The 18,277-nt window shown below is 36.0% G+C and overlaps 1 protein-coding gene across 19 annotated transcripts in view; it reads right to left on the minus strand.

The window, feature by feature from the left end:
* Window positions 1-142: 142 nt before the first annotated feature.
* Window positions 143-18,277, minus strand: part of TANC1 (tetratricopeptide repeat, ankyrin repeat and coiled-coil containing 1) — a 114,478-nt gene continuing 96,343 nt past the window's right edge. For all 19 annotated transcript variants that reach the window (XM_027458198.3, XM_072040998.1, XM_027458197.3 and 16 more), the window contains 10 exons: window positions 18,034-18,219; window positions 16,537-16,615; window positions 12,376-12,509; window positions 11,762-11,885; window positions 11,469-11,644; window positions 8,975-9,107; window positions 8,034-8,125; window positions 4,814-4,960; window positions 3,550-3,650; window positions 143-2,748 (listed from right to left, as the gene is read on the minus strand). In XM_027458198.3, coding sequence (XP_027313999.3) covers window positions 1,383-2,748; window positions 3,550-3,650; window positions 4,814-4,960; window positions 8,034-8,125; window positions 8,975-9,107; window positions 11,469-11,644; window positions 11,762-11,885; window positions 12,376-12,509; window positions 16,537-16,615; window positions 18,034-18,219 — 2,538 coding nt within the window. In that variant the 3' untranslated portion in view covers window positions 143-1,382. The remainder of the gene's footprint in view (window positions 2,749-3,549; window positions 3,651-4,813; window positions 4,961-8,033; window positions 8,126-8,974; window positions 9,108-11,468; window positions 11,645-11,761; window positions 11,886-12,375; window positions 12,510-16,536; window positions 16,616-18,033; window positions 18,220-18,277) is intronic.

Here is an 18,277-nt window from a genome sequence, read left to right on the forward strand (position 1 = left end):
AAGTTAGTCTTTTCCAGAAGTTAAGAAATATCAAAGTATGTAATCGGTATTTCTTTTTCTAATAAAAAATAAAGTGTCATCTCTGTTCCCTATTACTGAACATGCATTTGGAAAGGCAGGGAGAGAGATCTTCCTGTAAGTGTCAGTGACACAGCTATATTAGTAACTTTTATTTTGTATGGAAAAAATACAGTAGCTGTGCAAAAATAGAACTACAGGACAAGAATAATATAAGACTTGTACAAAATGCCAAAGAAACAGTGAGCAATAAATAAACTAAAGCATAATAATGTGAACTTAGAAAATAATTTGTAAAAATGCATACGGGTGTTTACAATGTACATACAACACTGTACACAAACAAGACCTGAACGTGACAACCTCAAGTTGACCACTCCAACCAAAGTACAATCATAGGAATGTCACTGCAGCTGTATATTTTCAGAACTGTGCCAATATAAAACTTTATTTCCTCTGAAAAAATCTTCACAACTTCATCCAAAAGAGCAACTGCACATACACTTTTCCTTCAACTTTCATCTTCATTCCATCCATTTCTTGAGTGAGTTCACAACACTTACTAAAACATGTCATTGTTGTACCTCTTTACCTGACTAAACAAACAATATATAATTTTGCTGTAAAATAGCACCCAGAGGTGATTAAGTAAACTATATAAAGTGCGGTTATTGTTAACATGCCATAATATTGCGTTACTCAGTGCAATAACCAATATGGTCAAAGCCTCTCAATACACATGCAGATGTCACTGTTTAGTTTACTTGATTGCTTCTTGTTACTAAAAATAGCTATATTTACATGTCAAAACATGGCTGCTTTAAGCTTACTCATACACAAATTATTTATGCTTCCTAAATGTACATCATGCAACCCGAATTAGAGCCCACTAGAAAAGTGATAAAATACTATCTTTGATTTAAAAAACCCATACATATACAGATCTGAATGGTACGCAGCAGGTATTTTCTTAACACCATTCTGAGAAGCACTTAAGCATTATAGAGGCACAATTATGATGTAAGTGATGAGATGTAATACAACTAAAAGCCAAGATTAAAGCCCTATGTAAAAGTAAAGTATATTCAGGGTGAAGTGTAATGGAAATAGTTTCTTTGCTTGAGGTCCTAGTTTGGCTGACTGATGATCCTAGGTGATGCTTTCTACAGAATTTGCTATTCCAGTTACTATGACTGTTCTGTGATGGTATGAACAGCTTAAAGTGGTTGTACCCATGATATACTGGCCCACTTGGATATGTACTCAAACTTGAAAATGGTCAGCCAATTGCTATTTTGTATTGACATAATACCCTATGATGTTATAAGCAAAGTTTTATGACTACATAATATACAACATAATATTTACACGTTTGATTCAATGAATGATCGCTTTGGTTTTGTAGAAGTGACATGACTTAGATGGCCTTCCTTATTGATGTGAGAGTGTTGGTGTGCTAGAGCATCTGGGTATAAATGCAAAACTTGCCTAGATGGTCTGTTGTCTTGACAGCAGGCAGATGTTTGGCACTTAACCTCCTCCTGTTCTTTAGCTTGCATACCGTTCTGGTTGCTGTCGCCTGGGGCAATAACAGCAGAAGTTTTAGTTTGATAGTGTTTGACTGAGAACTGGTCAAAATTTGAGGACTGAATGCTCCCAGATGCAACATTTGTTGGTAATCCATCTGATGCTTGAGAGTGCCATGGGCGACTTGATTGATTATTCTGCTGCTGAAACCTTGCAGTCTTATCCATAATGCCCATAAATGGAGTATTGCGAGGTCTGTATTCAGCAGCAGTACCCTGAACTTGATTAACTTTATTCTCCTTGATTCGAACATCTGGCCCTATCCCCTTAATACTATCTGAAAAACTGCTAGCTGAAGTTAAGCTGCTGGTTGAGCTGGCAAGAAGCATACTGCCAGATGGAGAACAAGAAGAGACACCACTGGTTACAGGACTTTGCTGCAGTCTTGCTTCACTGGAAGTCATAGTAGGGGCTGTTGACATGTCAGTGGTTTTAGATTTACTTGCAAAAGAATGAGAAGAGAAATTCTCATTATGCTGTGAATGGGAACACTGGCTGGACATAAGCTTCTCATTGTATAGCTCAGAACTAGGACCTGTGGAAATACTTCCAGATGATGTGTTTGTTCCATCCAAATGCTGAATTTTAGAGTGATGGACTGGCAAAGGACTTTGGGAGAGATGATGAAAATTTGATTGTGCTGTCTTTGTACTACATTGACTACTTCCCATTTTTGATCCAGGCTGGATGGAGCTCAGGTGCTGATTAGTTTTTACAATCTGTGCTTGTTTTGTTGGCTGCACGATCAAGCCTGGTTCTCTCAAATATTTATTGCCTGTTCTGCCTTGAGGGGACACAGGTCTAGCTTTCTGCTGAACACTGTCTTGAAGGATTCTGGTGTATGACGCAGTAGGTAAGGAACGTTGCAGCCTTTGTGAAGATGAAAGAGATTCATCAGGGTGTGGCAGCTCTTCCTCCCTTTCTTGAGGACCGAAGTTATTTGCACTTTGTATAAGCTCCTCCCCCTCATTATCAGAGTTGTTAGTTTGCTGTACTGACTGTGGAGAATGGTGCTTCTGTTGCTGTGTTCTCTGGAACTGCTTGCATTCCTCTTCTACTCGAGCCAGGAGACGTTTTATTTCTTGATTGCTAGGACACAGTTTTGTGGCTTCACGTAAATCAGCAAGAGCAGCAAGTAGCTTTCTACAGTAAAGAAATAAAAAACAACAACAACAACAAAAAACAAACAAACAAACAAACAAAAAAAAACAAGATTTGTTAGTAAAAGCCTGGGATGAATTTGAGCCTCAGCATTAACTGCTACTTATCCACCTCTACCACTTACAAAGTGATGTTCTGATTTGTCATCTCATGCTAGATATGGTGACAAGATAAAGATTGGATGTCATCCAACCCAAGAGATTCTAAAGGCACAGATCCAGACCTAAACCTTTCCCCTTGAATCCCAACAGTCTTCAGAAAAGTGAATCAAACAGGCACACCTCTCCCTAGGCTTTGCCATTTTTTTTGACTTTGGTATTCTTGCAATTTAAAAAGGTGGTTTCTCCTCTCTCCTGTTGTTTTTTTTGTTTGTTTGTTTGTTTTTATCTTGAACTGCTAATGATTCAACAAATTCTATCCTATAAGAACGCCTGGTTATTTTTGGTGATAAATAATGCAGTGCTGGAGTTTGGTGGTAGACTATTGACAACATTCTGCTGAGTAATGTGGAGGAGCAGTTCTAACCACTCTTACATTTTATATAGCTCACATCATTATCAATTTGTTACCTTCTACTTTCTGGACTGTCTAATAATTACCTAAATGAGTATTCAATATTGCTTTTTGGGCTTGGTCAGTTTTAGTTGATACAGATGGAAAATGCACAAAGAAAGTAACTTTTTGTAAATTCCAACCAGAACTAGTGGAAAACACAGCTATTGAAAGTCTTACAATGTTAAAAAAAAATATCTGGGTGGATAGATGAACAGAATCAAACATTACCGGCTGTTCCTCTTGGCTCTTGCTCTAGCATAATAAGCTTCATAAGACTTGGGTTTCAAGTCCAGTGCTTTGGTAGCAAACTCTTCAGCCATACCAAAGTCCTAAGAATTTAAACAAATGTACTCCTTATACATTGGCAATAAAAGAAAGCTGCATGCTCTTCATTCATGGTACTGTTACAAAAGTGCAGATCCAGTATAGAAAGTCACGTTTATTGGTTAAGAAGAACAGACATTTTCATAAAGACCAAAACCAGACCTCATCTTGGTAACCTCTTCTCTTATGTCCAAGTGAAACTGACTCCAAGGTAGCTAAAAAGCAGTGTTAATATAGACAAAATACAGTTATTTTCAACCCACAGATGTTAAAATGCTAGAAGAGACTGCATGTTTAACAGGATAAGTGAGCACCTCAGATAAAAAGGCTCTAAAAATGTATTTTTAAAAATGACTAGTTAAAAAACTATGAATAGAGAAAAAAAAAAAAAAAAAAAACACAAGGAAAATATGTTGTACTAGTCCAGGCAGAACTGCCTATGTAGACTCCTGGACACCCGTGTTTATATGTTCTTCACATTGAAACAGATGCCAAGAACAATTTAAATGACATTGGAAATGAGAAGTTAATGTTTCGAAAGAAGGCCTAGTGTAAAGTGTATTTAGAAAATTAAAAGTTTTTGCTCTGATGGTCATTCAAGTTCTTACCAGCCATCTGATACACTGATGAAGGCAGAAAAGAAACAGCCAGCACACAGAATAAAGCTGTAGTAGTAGGTTATACTGTTTGATATCAAAGGGTGGTGGCCGTGGCAGCATTTTCCATTTAGTCTTTTAAAAGTACTAAAAACATCCAGCAGTTTGTTATTCCAAAATAACTGATTACATAAGAATAGCTGTGATAGTTCCCACATGGCAACATGCATTCATCTTAGGAACAGTCCCCATCTGTTGACGCAACAAAGCCCCAGATCAGGATACAGTGAAAAGAATTCTAAAATAGCAAAATACATGTACAGTGCTTGGACAACATATGTTTAGTAAAGGAGAAATCCTAATATTTTGGCCATGTCCAAATCTTTCCCTTGACGATAATGCTTTGAAAGACTCTGCATGCCCTCCCCCTTTTCTGCCCTTTCAGCACATCAGGATAATCAAAAACCAACCACAGGCACACAGTAGCATCAACATGTGACACAAGCTGTCGATAATGGAATAGAACAGAGGTCTAGGATTCCCAGTACAACAGATTAAAAGCAAGAGCTTACATTTGTTTTTCGTCGACATCGTGATAAATTTAAGTACAATGAAACTCTCAGCTCATTGAACGCTTTCATTTCTTCTCCAAAGCCTTCCCTTGGAAACTTCCTCAAAGCATACTGATAGCGCTGTGCTGCTTCCTTCATCTTACCTTTCTACAAATTTAGGGAAGAAGAGGCTTTTCAGAAACTCTCAATATTACAATAAAGAATATTACAGATTCAGATAACTCTATTATCCTGTAGGCTAACAGATATCTTACCTTCAAAGGTACCTGCTTGGATATAAATCACTGAAGTCATTTCAAGATCAATGTAACCACATTTATATTTGACATCTACCAACTGGCGCACTTCAAGTAGAAAACACAGCCAGACATTTATATATATATATATATATAAAAATATAATATATATAAAATATATATATAATATATATATATTTATATATATATATATTTATATAAAATTTACCATATTTTATATACAAACATTTATATATTATTCTTTTATATATATGTGTGTGTGTGTGTGTCTTATATGACTGGCTTATATAAACCAGACACTTATATATTTAAAAAATAAATAAATATATATTATTACTCTTACACACAAAGAGAGAACTTGAGAGTTAACTAGCGTTTGTCTTTCTTTCTAAAGTCATGCTTTTATGGTATTTCACCAAGACAGTACTTGCATTAATACGTAATACTTATACCTGAAGAATTGTTCTGGTATATCTATAATCTATAATACTGTATGATAAAGTTCTTAATTTTATTTATTTATTTATTAAAGAGGGCGGTCAACCATAGTTTATTATAGCTCTAAGATGTTTCTAATAGATCACGTCTTTAATCAGGAATGGTGTACCCTTTAAGGAGAATGGGGAGAGGGAGAAAGAGCCGGTACAACATTCACACGTGCAGTCCAGCTACTCCCAGCTTCATTTAGGTGTCTCAGGCATGATTAATTGGATGGCTGAATGTATAAATTTAAAGCAATGAAGGATCAGTCTCCAACTTTTTAACAAAGGTTGAATAAGAAAGCTAAGCCATCCCTCAGGACTACTTGGATGCTCCACGGTTGCATTATGTTCAGATTCTCCAAAAGATGCTTGGAGAAGATCTCTACAACACGCTGAAGATTTGACGCAGTTCTGCTAAAACCACTGAAATCCTCCTAGTACGAAAAGACAGCAAATCTTTCAGCTGACAGATGAAGATTTTTGTCTCTTAATGGATATTGTAGGAGTTAGTTTATTTTCATAAACATTGTTTCTTTACATTTAATTAAACATTCACAGTATTCATAATTTACTGTTGAAACTGACATATAAAATATTTAAGATTTGCCTTGCTTATGTTATTCAACCAGAAAGCTGAATAGTTACTGCATACTGTGAATACACTCAAGTATGTGCTAGTCTACTGGATAGTTATCTTGCAGATACTTTGGCAAACAAATATATCAAAGGATATTTGAAAAAGTCTAATAAGCTAAATACCATACCATAGCTCTAGCAGGTCCAATGAAATGATTATAATAAAACTAAATGGTCTAAAAAAAGGTCTCAGCAGGGGATACAACCTCTGTTAAGAAATTGTAAAACATATTAGTACCAAGTACCAAGCCCTGCTGTGTTAATCTCTGGTCTCAAAGTCCAGGCTGAGTCCAACCTGCACAGCAATGTGAGGAGAAACTGAAACAAAACAAGTTGGTGCTGGTGACGCTGTGGGTGACACCTTCTCCTTTAACAACCCCATGAGTCATATTCAATACACCACTAGGTTAGTGTGGCACAGGAGAGGCCTCCCAGGGACAACAGAATTGCCTTTGCTGCATTAACTGTTATCCTTTAGATTGAAAGATGTCCCAGCTTCTCATGAGACCCTGGTTGGAGTGCTGTGTTCAGCTGTGGGGCCCCCAATGTAATAAGAAGGATGTGGAAGTATTAGAACGAGTCCAGAGGAGGACCACAAAGATGATCACGGGGCTGGAGCACCTCTCCTACAAAGACAGGCTGAGAGAGTTGGGGTTCTTCAGCCTGGAGAAGAGAAGGCTGTGGGAAGACCTCATAGTGGCCCTCTGGTACCTAAAAGGGGCCTACAGGAAATCTGGGGAGGGACCCTTTTTGTTGGGGATTGCAGTGATAGGACAAGAGGGAGTGTAATTAAACTGAAAGAGGGTAGATTTAGATTAGATGTAAGGAGGAAATTCTTTGCTCTGTGGATGTAAACTGGAACTGGTTGCCCAGAGAAGCTGTGGATGTCCCATCCCTGGAAGTATTCAAGGCCAAGTTGGATGGGGCTTTGGGCAGCTTGGTCTAGTGGGAGGTGCCCATGGCAGGGAATTGGAATTGGATGGTGTTTAAGGTCTCTTAAAAAAAAGGTATTAAAAAAAAAAGGAAAAAAAAAACAATTGCAAATTAAAAATCTTATAGCTAGAAAAGACTTTGAATGATGTGTGTATAAGTCATTCTGCTGTGTTACACTAGTGAAATAAAGGAGGTGTATTGCACAGTGTATAGAAACCAATTCCACTCTTCTGAGCAAGATATCACCCCTAGTAAAGAGAATGTATCAAAAGAGCTGCCACTTTCCTCATTCTATATTTAAATAGCATACAAAAGAACATTAGCCTGAAGGATATGCCTGTACATTACTTAATTCAACAAGGCACTTTCAAATGAGCACCTTATATTCTGAGTTGCAACCGACTGACAAATGTCCACAGAGCAACTTGCTCAACTGAAAGAAAATATACTTATCCATTAATCATTGTTGTTATTCTTTTAATTAACATACTAGTTTTAAATTATTATTCCTCAAGGTTTTCTTAAGGTTTCTTGATATTGTGAGAAACAAAGTTGTGTTTTGCAGTAGAACGTGCTTTTGCAGTGGAAAATTCCACTAACCTTGGACTTTGGCATATTTAAAAGTGATTGTGCAGGCATGACAGTAACATAGCAGCGGGGAGTATGTTAAGCAGATAAGGGGAGGGTCCCACTGTCCCACAATAAAGAGGCTAGCTAAGAAAAACAGGATGAGCAGTGCAAAATCAGTAAAAACAAATCACAGGCCCTCTAGTCAAGAGAGAAGAAGGAAAAAGAAGGAAAAGGAGAAATTAATGGTTAGTCAAATAAAATTGTACATACAGGGTATAGTAATAAGCATCAAGTGGTTTGTGAACCTGTAGTACTCAGCCAATGAGGAAAAAGTCTACCTACTTTGTACAGTATATTTCCTTCTTCCATCAGTTTCTGCAGCAGAATAAGGAGAATGTCGGGTTTTGAGGTGGCCATTGCCCATGCTGCGTTTCCTGAAAGTTAAATTTTAAGGATCTCTGACAAAGGGGAAAAAAATTGTTTTTTATAACTATTTGCACTGGAAAGCCTAATCCTACTTTAGTGCATATCCCACTTTCATGAAACAACTATTATTATATTTTAAGTGTGTATGTTAAATATACATGTGCGCACATTCATATCCATACTTGTCCCCTACCACCCCACATAGATAGCAGACAAATATGAAAGGGTCCAATTCATTTTTCCCTTGCTCTAAAGCCAGTATAGGAAAGGATGAAAGTCCATGGTGAAGCACAGGCCTAGATAAGGATCTGCATTTAATCATATTTAGTAACCAAATAACAATTTAAGCATATAACAGATTTAGTAGTCATTACATGCACAGATGCGCATGTACTTGCCCACTATAATACATGACACAGACATACTTTTTGTCTACTACTTGCAAAAATGTGTGATTCTAAAATATATTTAGAGAATGTTATTTAAATGTAAAACTTCTTCATCTAAACCATTAACAGTGGCAGAATTAAGGATCATTAATAGCATAATAATTCTTTTCTTGTTTAAGTATGTCATGACAGAGTAACCATGTAAAGACAGATCCTCAGGCTCTCCATCGTCATACGCTAAAGAAAGGAGTAGAATAAGATTTATTTTATTTCCTCACTTCTGAAGTGGAGACTTGAGGATTTGAATGCCTACTTCTAAAACAAGGAAAGAGATTCATTTCTCTTGGGTGGGCATCTGCAAACCATACTACCTACAAAAATCTAGCACGCACTTCAAGATTTATTTATTAAATCGACTTCACAGAAGTGACAGCAATTCTAGCAGAGCAGATAATCAGGTTTACTAACCTAATTTAGCTCCTTTTCTTAGGAGCATAACCACTACTGATGTATTACGACATCCAATAGCTCTGTCCAGTGGCCGCATGCCACTGTGGTCAACATGCTCAATCATCGCTCCTCTCTCTACCAAATACTGCACCTGTAAAAAGAAATAAGACAAGCCTTGTAACATTATTCTTGGCAGGAGATGCAGAACAGTGAAATATTTAACCTACCATCTAATCTTCCTTGAAGTATACTGAATATATCCTGAGTACAATAAAGCCACTTAAAATCCATTGAACTGAATCCATTGAAGACAACATGGCTATACTGTCAAACTACACCAAAGAGCAGCATTTTCCTAGTTAATGAATTAAAAAACAAACAAACAAAAAAAAAAAAAAAACACCCAAATTCTGACACTTAAGTACCTGTGTCAGAAAAACAACACATGCTTGTTCTGTGCTTTGTTCATGTTCTGCGTACTGATATGCAGACTTAAGCAAAAAGGCAGTAAAGCTCAAATGCAAACAGTAGCAGTGCAGGACCTGTGGTTTCAGCCAATCACCAGAGGCTTCAAGCGCTCTGTTATACTACGATAACAAACATGAAGTGCAGTACCAGCATATGCTCCTAGTATAGGGTAAATACAATAAAAAGAAAATACACAAACTATTTTTGTGTGAGATATTTAAAACATTCTAGTTAACATTTTAAATACAAGTTATGGTGCTGAGGGACTGCTTCTTGTTCTATACCAAGAAAAAAACAGAACATTTGTTATTTTCTTCATTTCTTAACCATTTATCCCAACAGTCTAGCACTACAGTTTCAGACATAAACATAACAAATGTAAAATGCAGCATGGACAAAAAAGAAAGTTTAGGAAACCGATATAAATGTCAGATACCATCGGCTTCCAAGTATCCAGAGCAATGGGTAATTCTAGTAATTGTTCATCAGTAACAGCAATTAAAAGTGCAATATATAGGAAATTACAGCAATGACAGGTTTGATGTAAACAACAGTCCTTTTGTGTAACCACTGCTTACTTAAATATGATTGGCAGTAATCTAGCACAGAGAGAGATTTTAACAATCCTTCCCATTGACAGGCCCCCAAGACCAATAACCTGCTGGCCTTGTGCGTAATCTCTGCCTTAGCACAAAGATCAGGTTGTTCAGCAATATGAAGCCTTGGCACAGCTTCTACTCCAGTGCGATAAACCACAGTAGGGTATGTACAGAGCTCTTGATACCCCTCATTTCTAAGCAGGAAGAAAAAAACCCTTCATATACCTGTGTTACTGAAGAACTCTTGCAGGTGCAGGAAGAGTTCTGTGATGTGAGTTCTGAAATTTGTTAAAGCTAGTTCAGAATCTGAGGACTTATTTATAATTTTAAGTTAACTCTAACAAAGGCAGAATGGAACTTAAAGCAAACTACACCATATGGTAGCATTTTCATTCGAGAGCTGCTGTTATGAAACAGGCTTTTGTATATGCAAACTCTAGAAAAACAGATACTGGTGAGTTTGAGAGGCTGCATATGCTATTGTTTCTAACCCCCTGGTAACTGTAGGATCTGTTTACAGTGCTTGTAGACTGAACATGTTCTTCCATGTAGCATGCTGAAACTACAATCCTATCTGGACAGGATTCTGAACTGTGCTTTACTGCTGAGTTTTGAAGTATGAAAACAAAAATATACAGTAACTTCCAAGTCTGTATTTTTAAAGATTTACGGGAATCACAAACTTACTGTATAATTTAGAGAAAAAATTGTGAGAAAGTCACAAGCCAGGAAAAGGAATTTCAGTTGTCCTTTTTCTGAAAAGACCTATGGAACAAACTAGTTCAGAATGACTCATCAGAAAAACTGATTCAACATCTCAGGCCTTGTATTTCCACATTTATAGACTCGATAGTAATGTTGGAATGTGTTTAGTGCCATGAAATTCCTAAGATGAAAACTGTATGGATTTCTAACAGTTCTCTCACTGTCACGCAACAGCTTGTAAGATAATTATCGCGGACAAGTAATACTGCATTATAATGGAGAAGTAGAACTTTTAATCCTTTCTGGCAATATTATTCTTCTTTCTGTGTCTCTCTTGGTGTCTCTGTTCCACTAAGGTAACCAACTGACTGGGATCCTGTCTGGTTACCTTGATTGATTAGCGAAGGCAGAAGAAAATTTTCCTCTCACATCACATCCCCCAGCCATTTTATTTATTATTTTTTTTAATTCCAGTTCCTCCAACATAGAAATTAAGATGCCGGACTTTACATCACAACTACACCCTTGGTACTAAAGCCTTATCTAGAAAATGCTCTTCAGAGTAAACACTCCTACTACAGTCAAGACATTAGTGGTACCACCATCTTAACCACTTGCATAGGTTTCCTTTCTATTGTGGTTAGCAATTTTTAATTTTTTTAATTTTTATTTTTTAATTTTCTTTTGTATTATGAAAATTCAATACGTGCTTAGTTTTTCTGCTATTAAGCTCTACTTACAATATCAGCATCTCCATAAAAAGCTGCCAGGTCTAAAGGTGTTCGTCCATTTTTGTCTGTCTGATCAGTTGTTGCACCTTTCTCAACTAAATACTGAACCACTTCCCTGTGGCCTTTTAGACATGCCCAGCTCAAAGCTGACAGTCCTTCTTTGTCCAGAGATGAAATTGCTGCACCTAAAAATGAAAATCAACTTTGTAATGAAGATGTCCTGTTTAATATGCAAAATTACTCAACTCACATAGATGCAGTTTCTGGAACAGCCATTGAGCACTGAAACAGTTATTTTCTACCTTCAGAAAGGAGAAATTCCACAGTGCTCAAATGTCCTTCACAAGAAGCCACCATAAGTGGAGTTCTGCCTTGTTTGTCACTTAAATTTACATCAGACCCATGCTTCAGAAGAAGTTTAGCAATCTGAAATAGGAGAAAAAAAAATATTGAAAATAAATTGGTAGATTTAAATTTTTGCCATAATAAACTTCTACAGGAGAAGACTAAGGTGTTATTTATAGCAATAATTTAGAAATCCCACTCAACTCTTAACTGTTTGCAAATCAGGACTTTCTGTTGATGGGAGTGGCAAGTATGAAGAAGGCTCTGAGGGTCTCTCCCCATTAAATACAGAAGCAGTCTAGTGGATATGAAATTGTCTCTGTTCTTGGCCCACCAAATAAAGTGTTTTAAATTCCATATATTATTTTTAAGGTATATTACAATTAAGGTTGGCATACCGCTGATATATTCTTGAACTGGTAAATTAAAAAATAAACTTCTGAATATGTCCCTTAGAAGTTGATGCAAATGCACATTACAAAATTTACACTGACTTATTACAGGACTAGAAACGGGAGAAATCAAAGACAGTTTCCGTATCAGTACATTAGTTTGTGAAGATGCATCAGACCTGCCAGTGACCCTGCCGTACTGCACAGAAGAGTGGAGGAATGCCCCTCCTATTAGCTCTTGTCACAACCGCTCCATGTTCGAGAAGTAATTCGCACACTTCCAGTTTTCCTCTTCCTGCAGCAGCTGTCAGGGCTAAAGAAAGCATTTTCATCAACATCTCTTAGCTGTTTTAACAATTCCTTTGATACATGCACATTATATAAGTGCTAAGGAATCCCCAGTTGTTTTCAACTCAGCTGTTCCACAAGATATTTCATATCTACTCTCAGACTATAAATGTATTAGTCACAATCAGGTAAAGTCAAAAAGCCAAAGACATTCTCTTAAATAAAAAGGTAATTCTCAAAGATAACAAATACAACATGTGCATACCTTGTAGGTTAAAGGGATTCATTATGAAAATTTAGGATAGACAGGTAGGCTCCTCTTTAAGATTTAAGACAGTTATAGTTCCTTTTTCACTATATTTTTCTTCAGGAGAAGAAAGCTGCTTCTTTTTCCCTCAGGCCCTTCCCAAAGGTGAAGATGATAACAGTTCTGTTCTGGGATTTAGCAAAGGGACTGTAACTAAAGCACTGTTTACTCAATACCAGGCAGTGATGTATTACCAAACAGCAGATATTTAGATTTATGCAGAAAATCTGTTATTCAGACAATTTAGCTTAATTCTGCACTAATAAAATTGTTTTCCCTGTTTTTCATCAGGAAAAATAGAGTAGGTAATCAATCAATACTTCTGCTTCCTACGTTAGTCCTTGCTTTAGGCTTCAAGGTATTACTACACATTTTACAGCACACAAAAGACAAATATTCTAATTTGCCTTTGAGACCTGTTTTTGAGCTGGACAGTGTATGTTAACAAGAATGATTCTGTTCTTGATCTCTTTATAAAGTGTAGTAGCCACACGATGCTTGATTTTTTCATCAGCCTCATCAGTAACGTTAACACCATTTTGAAAATGGATTCATGTGCTAGCTTCTGCAAGAATCAGCAAAGGATTCACCTCTCCATTTTCTAAATCCTAAGAGAGCATTTTTAAATAAAAAGTTGGTCAAATTCTGTATTTATTAGAAATCTTTTTTAGAATTTCTAAATATGGTAAATTAGATTTTAAAAATTCCAACAGATAATGAAAGTAAATGAAATTACCAACACTTCAAGTAGTAAATTCATTTATTTTTTTTTAAGCAACAATAAAAAAAAGAACAAAAGCAGAAGTTGCTGATGCCCTATTCCTGGAAGTGTTCAAGGACATGTCTAGATTGGGCAACCTGATCTATTGGAAGGTGTCACTGCCCACAGCATCGAGGTTGAATCTTTAGGGTTCTTTCCAACCCAAACCATTCTATGATTGTATGAATTCCTAGCTCATCCATTCTTGACTCACTAATACAATCACTTAGGCTGGAAAAGACCTCTAAGATCATCTAGTCCAAACTTTAACCTAGAACTACCAAGTTCACCACTAAACCATGTCACTGTGTTCTACATCTACATGTTTTTTGAAGACCTCCATGAATGGTGACAAACCACTTCTTTGGGCAGCCTGTTTCAATACTTCACAACCTTTTCAGTGAAGAAATATCTCCTAACATTCAACCCCAACCTTCCCTTGCACCACTTAAGGCCATTTCCCCTTGTCTTATCACTTGATGCTTGGGAGAAGAGACCAATCCAGCTTTTTAGCTTACAGTGTGACTAACAATAGAGCAACAATAGAACTACCCTATACTTTATTCAAGTGTAAGAAAACTAAAGAATTCTCACAGAGAGTTTAAAAGAACATCATGACTGAACCCTGCTCAGGAATTCTGACTATTCTACTAGAAGAAATCACCTAGTGGTACTCTACAAAAGCACGGCCCACTCTGCCCTAATAAAGAAGGAAAGAATTTAAATGAAGAGCTAAACAAGCAGCTGATGTAGAACAGAAGCTGTAAGAGCAGCCAATTAAGCTGAAAGAAAAAGAATTTGACAAATTTTTGATCTGTAGCCAACAATGTCAGAGAGAAACTGTAATTAGAAGAAAAAATGATGTTTTTGTGTCTGAAATAAGACAATTTGGAAAGCTATTTGGAAACAAGACTGTAAATTAGAGACAGCAGTTTGCAGAAACCAACAAGTGCAACAGAAAAATCATTAAACTGTACTTAATTGAGAACTAAAAACACCTTTCCAGGTTAATCCTGGAATTTTTTTTGAGTATCAGTGTGTTTCTGAAGTATTATTTTTTAAATAAGCTGACACATTAAATTTCATACAGTCTACAAAAAGAATGCTTTATAATTAAAACTTGTGTGTTTAACTGACTACCTTCAATGTTCTGTAGCATGACATTTGCATTAGCAATGCTTGTAGAAAGCTTTCTTTCATTTCCTTTGTAATTCCTTTACGTCAAGCTTGTATCATGACTTAGCATCACTGGACTGAAATATCCTTGCATGCAACAACTCCCCTCTGCAAGCCATCACTGCTTTACATTAAGAGCTCTATTTTAACTCGAAAATATGCTGTACTACACCTCTTTCCAAATTATTATGTTACATTTTATTCATATCTTCCCTGTTATTCCTTTGATATACATACTCTATACACCCTGCCAATTATGCCAGCCTTATTCATCCACTTATTGAATTATCTTTTCATTCATGCTTTGTTTCTATGATACTTTTAATGACACGAGATTTTCTCAGAATATATTTTTGTCATTTGTTTTTGATGTAGTTGGTAATTTTCTACAGAACTTGCCTCAAACCTTTATTCCACACAGACATGCCCTTCAGTTGCACTAATGTGATAAAATACTGGGAATGGACACCATGATCTCTTGCTATTTTCTGCTCAGAAAGACTCACAATATAAAACATTATTGAAACAGGCTCTACAGTAAGCTGAAACAACTCAGGATTCAATCATGTAGATAACAGCACTACAAATACACAAACAGGAATTAAGCTATTCCTGAACATGTTACGACATGAATGCTTTTTCAAGGTGTGATGGATTTTCCCCGTTTAAAACAGATACTCACAAAACACACTGCTCTTCACTCCATCTGCCATGCACTTCTAAAGTTTTGTCCCATCCAGTTCCGTACCACAATAACATTTTATAAAATGAACAGCTAAAGAACCAAACAGTACAATCCATACGCAAGCTTGACCACACATGCAAAGATGCGAGATTCCAACAGCATATAAATTAGCACCCTTTTCACACAAATTTCTTACGCTCAGTAAGAAATTCAAGTAAAGCTGATCCTGTGGCTATTTTGATTCTAAATGTTTTGCTTGGCCCAAACTTACTATTTTCTATCTCAGCATAGAAGTGACAACGGGAATTGCTCATAGTTGTTTGGACTCAGGTCTTCACCTCCATCAAAAGCTAGGACTGCATAAGGAAGCACTAACTTAATGAGTAAGGATTCCCCGTCCATTAAAAAAGAATCTGAATACAAAACTTTGAAAAGAAAATATTAAGGGAAGATGAATTTAGAAAGTCTTTAAGAAACTGTACTTTTTTTTTTTTTTTTTTGGAACTCACTGTATTTGCATTTGGTGTATGCATAAAAGCAAAGAATATTTGCTTCTCCAGTACATGAAGAGGCTACTTGGAATCATTAAAAGAGGCTGTTTTCCCACCTGCTCACTCCCTTAGCTATTTAGGGAATACCATTAAGGGAAATGGTACTTGTATGGTAACAAATGAAAACATTCAGCTGCAGGTTGCATAGTTTACTGTGCATCTTTAGAAAAGAAATCTGGCATTTGCCAAATGTACAACGGCACATATTTTCATTCACTGCCTACCTACAATGAAGGAGGCAATTGCCTACCGTTTCCTGCAAACAAGATTAAAAAAAAAAAAGAATTTTTCATACAGATAATTGTATGAAACTCTACCCTGAAACTTGAAGCACTGTAGTTCCAAGGACAACTTGCAGTTTAATTAGAAAGTCACTAACTTATGGTAAGTTTAATACAAAATAACTCCTCCTTTCAATCCGTGAGGTAAGTAGGTCTGCACTTACGCTTACAAATGTCATTTAATTGTGAAAACTGGTATGTTCCCATGACTTTTACCATAGAAAATAAAAACCAAAGAACCCTTGTCTTAAGTGAGCAACTCCAATTTGAGAAAAAATTAGAAGAGAAATACCTGTTTCTCCCCACAAGGCATCAGTGTCATTGATGTCAATTTCATGCTCCTTTACAATAGTCAAGATGAAACAAACCACCTGTCAAAATCAGATGTAATTAGTCACAGAAAAATCATCAATTTGTCACTTGCAACCTATACTAATAAGGAAAATAGTGCTTACCTCTTTATGCATATGAATCAAAGAAAATTAATATTGTTCATAATCTACCAAAGCAAGTTCAGTATGATTTTTAGTAGAACTGAAAGAATGAGAAGCACTATACAGAATGCAAGGAAAACACTAACATTTGAAATGCCAGAATTTATTCAAAATTAACGAAACACGCCTTTTTTCTAGCTAAGAACAAGCCGTCTTTTTGTCCTACAAAATAGATAGCCATTTTTAGATATGAAGAAGTGTTTATGATGGATACAATCAATTTTGCTAACTATTCAGGAGTCGGCTGCTTTCACTTTCATCGGTGGATAGCAAACAAGAAATTTTACAAAAGCGAAATAATTAATCATTAATTCAAGTTAATCATAGTTCACAATCCTTAAATTTATACTGAGACCGCATGGCTTATATGACAAATTAATTGTACTGAGACATTTCTGCTTGAATCATATAAACAACTTCAAATATAAGAATCTTGATCCTACATCATTTTTTTAAATTAGATTTTTATTTTAAAGTGAGTATCAACATGGTTTTATTTAAGAGATTTTAAGCTTCCACTTTTGGCACATCATGTAAGTTATTAAGTGATAATTACATCAACCTAGTGTGATCTTTATTTATATATCTATACTTACTGAGGACTTATATGTCAAGGTTAAGATTTATTTTCCCAGTAAAGAGAAGATCTGAATATCTAGAGCATTTTAGTATTTTCTCATATGTTTACTTCTAGTGTTCCTACTGCTGAATAATACCTCAATGCTGAGGATCACTTCTTTAGTAATATACAAGACAGAAATTTGGATCTCTGTGCATAATTAATATTAAGCTAAATTAAGCTGATTTGTAACTTGAGGTGTGCACCAGGGTAAAAAGTTAAGCATGCATGTGCAAAATATGATTTGTTATACTCTACAATCAATACTATAACAACACAATTTGTTATACTCTCTCTGCAAAGTTAAATAAGACAGTTCTTTCAGCATATATATATATATATTTTTTATTTCATGAAAATATTCTACCTAGGGTAGAAACATACTACAGTGGATCACTGATACAGCATATTATCATTACCACTGGAGATTCAGTACAACTTCAAGAACGGTGAAGAACAAAGACAAAATTACACACTGACAAAATCTTCAAGTAATTCATTTTATTGGGTAATTAACCACAGCATTTAAAACAGTTGCTAAGAACACATACTACTAAAAACATCTAAAATTTCAACAAGTCTGTTTTCCAAACTTTTTTTTTTTTATAGTCACAACACTATTGTTTAATTCTGATTAATTCAAACAGATTTGGAAATATTCCAATTATCAACCTACCTGATAGTGTCCCATACTGGAAGCTGCTGTCAGCGCTTGCTGCAGCGCCTGTCTTTTTCTCAGTGAATTTTGTTCTTGAGAGGAAGCTATCCAAACAACATCAAGCAGGTATTTAAGGATATCACAGTGCCCTCTCAATGCACTGTGGACCAAAGCACACTGCCCTTTCTTATCTAGATAGTCAGCCTGCATTGGAAAAAATAATGTTCAGAGTTAAAAAGTATACTGAAAGGTCATTGACAGA

This window comes from Anas platyrhynchos, chromosome 7 (assembly GCF_047663525.1).
Source record: "Anas platyrhynchos isolate ZD024472 breed Pekin duck chromosome 7, IASCAAS_PekinDuck_T2T, whole genome shotgun sequence".
In the NCBI taxonomy this organism is placed as follows: Eukaryota; Metazoa; Chordata; class Aves; order Anseriformes; family Anatidae; genus Anas; species Anas platyrhynchos.